The sequence below is a fragment of the Alexandromys fortis genome, unplaced genomic scaffold, assembly GCF_014885135.2.
Source record: "Alexandromys fortis isolate MF-2015 unplaced genomic scaffold, M_Fortis_MF-2015_v1.1 scaffold_157, whole genome shotgun sequence".
Classification (NCBI taxonomy): domain Eukaryota; kingdom Metazoa; phylum Chordata; class Mammalia; order Rodentia; family Cricetidae; genus Alexandromys; species Alexandromys fortis.
The window spans coordinates 849,019-853,104 of NW_026068041.1; the positions used below are offsets into that span (position 1 = coordinate 849,019).

At 50.8% G+C, this 4,086-nt stretch overlaps 1 protein-coding gene across 3 annotated transcripts in view; it reads right to left on the reverse strand.

Moving 5' to 3' along the window:
- Positions 1-2,898, reverse strand: part of Cby1 (chibby 1, beta catenin antagonist) — a 7,678-nt gene extending 4,780 nt beyond the window's left edge. Inside the window, exons 1-2 of one of the 3 annotated variants that reach the window (XM_050165808.1) lie at positions 2,830-2,898; positions 426-534 (exon numbers count right to left, since the gene is read on the reverse strand). In XM_050165808.1, coding sequence (XP_050021765.1) covers positions 426-503 — 78 coding nt within the window. In that variant the 5' untranslated portion in view covers positions 504-534; positions 2,830-2,898. The other 2 variants (XM_050165809.1, XM_050165810.1) reach the window with 2 other exon arrangements.
- Positions 2,899-4,086: the final 1,188 nt, after the last annotated feature.

Sequence of the window (4,086 nt, forward strand, 5' to 3'; positions counted from 1 at the left end):
AAAAAAAAAAAAAAAAAGAATGCTGTTGTTGAACAATCTTTTGAACACTGTGTTGCTCTCATTGGTTTAATAAAGAGCTAAATGGCCAATAGCTAGGCAGGAAGAGGTTAGATGGGATTTATGGACAGGAAGAGAGCCCTGGGATGAAGAAGGGTGGAGTCACCAGCCAGATGCAGAGGAAGCAGGACATGTACAAGATGAGGTAACAGGACATGAGTGATATAGCAGCAAGTAAGGTAATAGGAATGGATTAATTTAGGCTCTAAGAGCTAGTTAGAAACAAGCCTAAGCCACCATGTCGAGCATGTATAATTAATATGTCTGTGTTATTTGGGAGCTGGCTGGTGGCACAGAAAATTCCACCGACAGGATGCCCTCCAGTGCTATCTGTCCACCCGAGACCACCTGTGCCCCAATCCACTCACAGAATGCAGGTTGGAGAGAGAGGCCGACTTCCGAGGCGGGGTCTTCTTTGGGCTGAATATACTCCCAAAGAGAGGCATTCCTGACTTGAGGAGGAAACACCAGCACTTTCTTCTAGGGTCAAACAGATCAGTGACATTACTTCATTGTTCTCAAATCATGGAAATATTTTAACCACTGGCAATTACCAACCCTGGCACTATCACTGGGAAGAGTTGTCCATTTAGAACAGCAAAGGAAGGCTGTCTGAGGTCCCAGAAGTCCTGGCAGGAGCTCCCATGTGTTGGATGCTTTTTATGTGCTGTGTAGGATGCCAATGCCTTTGCACAATCTCCTTTAACTCACAAACACCCCTTGACAAGCCCCTCCTCTTCACCCCATTTGGTTGGTGACATTTAGAAAGCTAAGGTCTTCAGTGGGAATGGGCATTTGAACCAAACTTTGTGTGGCTTCACAGCTGTTAGCGTCAGGCAAACCTGTCCCAAGTTGACCTCACCAGAACTACAGTGTGGACCAAGGAATGAAATTTCTATCCCATAAGCCGGTCAGAGGTGGACCAGGAACTCTAACTTCTGCATACATACAATTCTAAAGCTGTGAAGCGACACTGGTACTTCATTCCCAGCTGACAGTGATGCTTATCACTTGGTCCCTGTGTCAAGCCCCTTGTCCTGTCATGAGAGGTAAGGAGGTCTCAAGGAAAGGAGAGAGCCATGGTGGAACTGACAACACTGTCGCCATTATACAGCGTCAATCCCAACCTCCTGTGCTCGCAAAAGTCACATCACTTAGCTTCTGGGAAGAGGTCAAGGGTTTTTTGTTTGCTTGGTTTTTTTTTTTTCTTCAAGACAGGATTTCTCTGTATAGTCTTGGCTATTCTGGAACTCACTCTGTAGACCGGGCTGGCCTTGAACCCAGAGATCTGCCTGCCTCTGCCTCCTAGTGCTGGGATTAAAGGCACGTGTCACCACTGCCTGGCATCTTTCTAATTTAAGTATAACAAATAAGGAGAAGTTTTAAAACCGCAAGGTCCAGGGTAGTTTTTTTTAATGTACGTGTTTATGTGCTGTATGCACATGCACCTGCAGGTGTGTGTGCATGTGTCTATGCGTGTGTGTGCTTGTACGGAGTCCAGAAGAGGACACCAGGTGTGCTGCTTTATGGCCTCCTGTCACAGTCCCTTGGCAGGGTCTCTCACTGAACCTGGAGCTAGACTTGCGGCCAGCAAGTCCAGGCAGTCCTCTCTCTGCCCCCGACAGTGCTGGGAGTACCGGTGTGGAGTCCGCCACGGGCTTTTTCCTGGGGTGCCGGGGACTTGGATTCGGGTCACCATGCCTGTGCAGTGAGCACTCCTATTTCCTGAGCCTTTCCTCCAGTTCCCTTCACAAATCTGGAACTCACACACACACACCCTTCTACAGAGTGAGTGCAAGCCGCAGCAACACCCTACGAGACTCTCTGGATGACTTTACAATCAACTCTGCTGAGATCCTAGGTTTCTTTTTTGTTTTGTTTTTGTTTGTTGGGACAGGGTTTCTCTGTGTAGCCCTGGAATGCACTCCGTAGACCAGGCTGGCCTCAAACTCATAGAGATACATCTGCCTTTGATCAGACACCTTTAGTCCTAGGGTTCTTTAGTGAAGCCTTCTCATAGGAAGGGCTCAGGATCAAGAAAGTTATGAGGCTATACCTGGTTTCCAACCAACACCGCTGCTCACCCTCAGCGGGATCCCAGCATTTTATCGCTGAAGGGCCTCAACTGCTTTATTTTTTGTTATTGTCTTAATATGTATGGGTGTTTTGCCTGCGTGTAAGTCTGTGTACCATGTGCCTTAAGTCCACCGATCCCTGGAACTGGTGCTACTACTGGCCGTCATGAGCTGGGAATTGAATCCATCTGGTTTCTCTCCAACAGCAACTTGTGCTCTTAGACGTTGAGCCATCTCTCCAGCTCTCGAGTCTCTTAATTATAACCAGGAATAATAAAAGCACCCAGTTTGTAGGCGAGGAGTGTTTTCTTATTTACAAGTTGTTGGAGCATTTGATGCTTACCACAACCCTGGGAAGCAGATCAAGCTGTGCCCCTCTACAGGGAACTGTACTTATTGTGCGAAGCTTTAGTTCGCATCAGGTTATAAAATGCATTATCTTCACTCCGACAAGAAAGTAAAGGGAGAATCTTTGGTTCTCAAAGGCAAAAGGGTCAGCTAGTTGCGTGTCTGCAGGCGCATGGGCCACAGGACCATAGGAGTTCAGTACCAGTTAGAAGAAATCCTTCAGGTGATGGGTCAAAAACACCGTCCCAGGATGCGAGTCACCGTCGCAGGATGCGCCCGCCACCACCCGGCTTGGCCGCCCTCCACTCCCGGGCTGGCCCCGGCCTTTGCCCAGCGCTCCCAGACGTACCTGGCGCGTCTGGGATGCCGGAGTCCAAAGCTCTCCCCAAGCCTTCTGCAAGGATCCGCCCACGTCGCGTCAACCGTCGCGAAGGCGATTGGCCGGCGCCGGGTTCCCAAGGCGCGCATGCGCGGCGGCTATGGCCTCTACCACTGAGGATAGAGGGGGAGCCACGTCCCAGAGGAGCCTCCGCGGAGCAGCGGGGCTCCCGAGGGTTCCCTCTGCTTCAGCGAGCGCGGAAGGCCTTGGGAAAGTGTTCTGGAGTTACTCTTACGCCAAATGGTGTAGGCCGGGCGAGTATTGCCCCCTCAGACACGTTGGTCTAGCCCCCAGGTAGCGCCGCCGTCGCCATGGTAACCGCGTGTGGCAGCCACTGGGCCAGCTCAGGGCTGCATTATTGTGGAAAAGGAGTGTGTAGTGACCCCGGCTGGACTCACAGTAGCAAAATGGCCTGCTCTCCGGCTGCCCCGCCCCGGCCACAAAGCAAAATACGCTGCTTTTCGGTGGTTTGGGGTCCCGGGTGCCAGCGGCCATCCGGAGCTCCGTCGGGTCGCCGGAGGGACCCGTGGCGGAACCCGCCCTGAGGCTTTGGGATTCTCCTGAAGCTTTCAGGTAAGACAGACGAACAGACAGAGGACGACTGCTTGCCAGCAGCAAACTGGCTCCTGCCAGATCTGCCTCCTCCTCATGCCCACGAGCAAGGGAAACTGATGTCCAGGAAGGTCACCCAGTGAACAAGGAATCCCCTCCAGAATTCCTCAAGTCCTCATGGCGTGTATTGTGTGTGCTCTGTTTGGTAAAGTAAATGAAACGCGCCATCCAGGAGATGTTTCCTGGAGGCCTAGTGGGTGCACTAGGTGTCATCCCAGCCATAGTAAAGGATACCAAAGTGCAAGCCGTTTTCCTCCTCTTCTGCCACGCTGCATTAGAAGAGAGTTTCACGTTCAAAATTAACCATATCTAAAATTAACCATTCCCTGGTTCAACAAAAACATAAAGCAGAGCACATTTGTAATTTGCGGTCATTCTAGCAGTTTTTTTTGTTGTTGAGCCCTGAGCCTTGGGAACACCGATCCCGTGCTTCACAGATGAGCTATACCCAAAGCACCTTTCACTGGGCAGCCCAGGCTTCCCCGGGGGTTCTCAGCTCATCCTGCCTCGGGCTCTCAGTGCTGGATTACAGACATACACTAAACCTGGCTTCAGCCCCTACAGTTTTTTCCTTTTTTTTTTTAAATAGATTTGGGATTTGAAACTTGGGTGCCG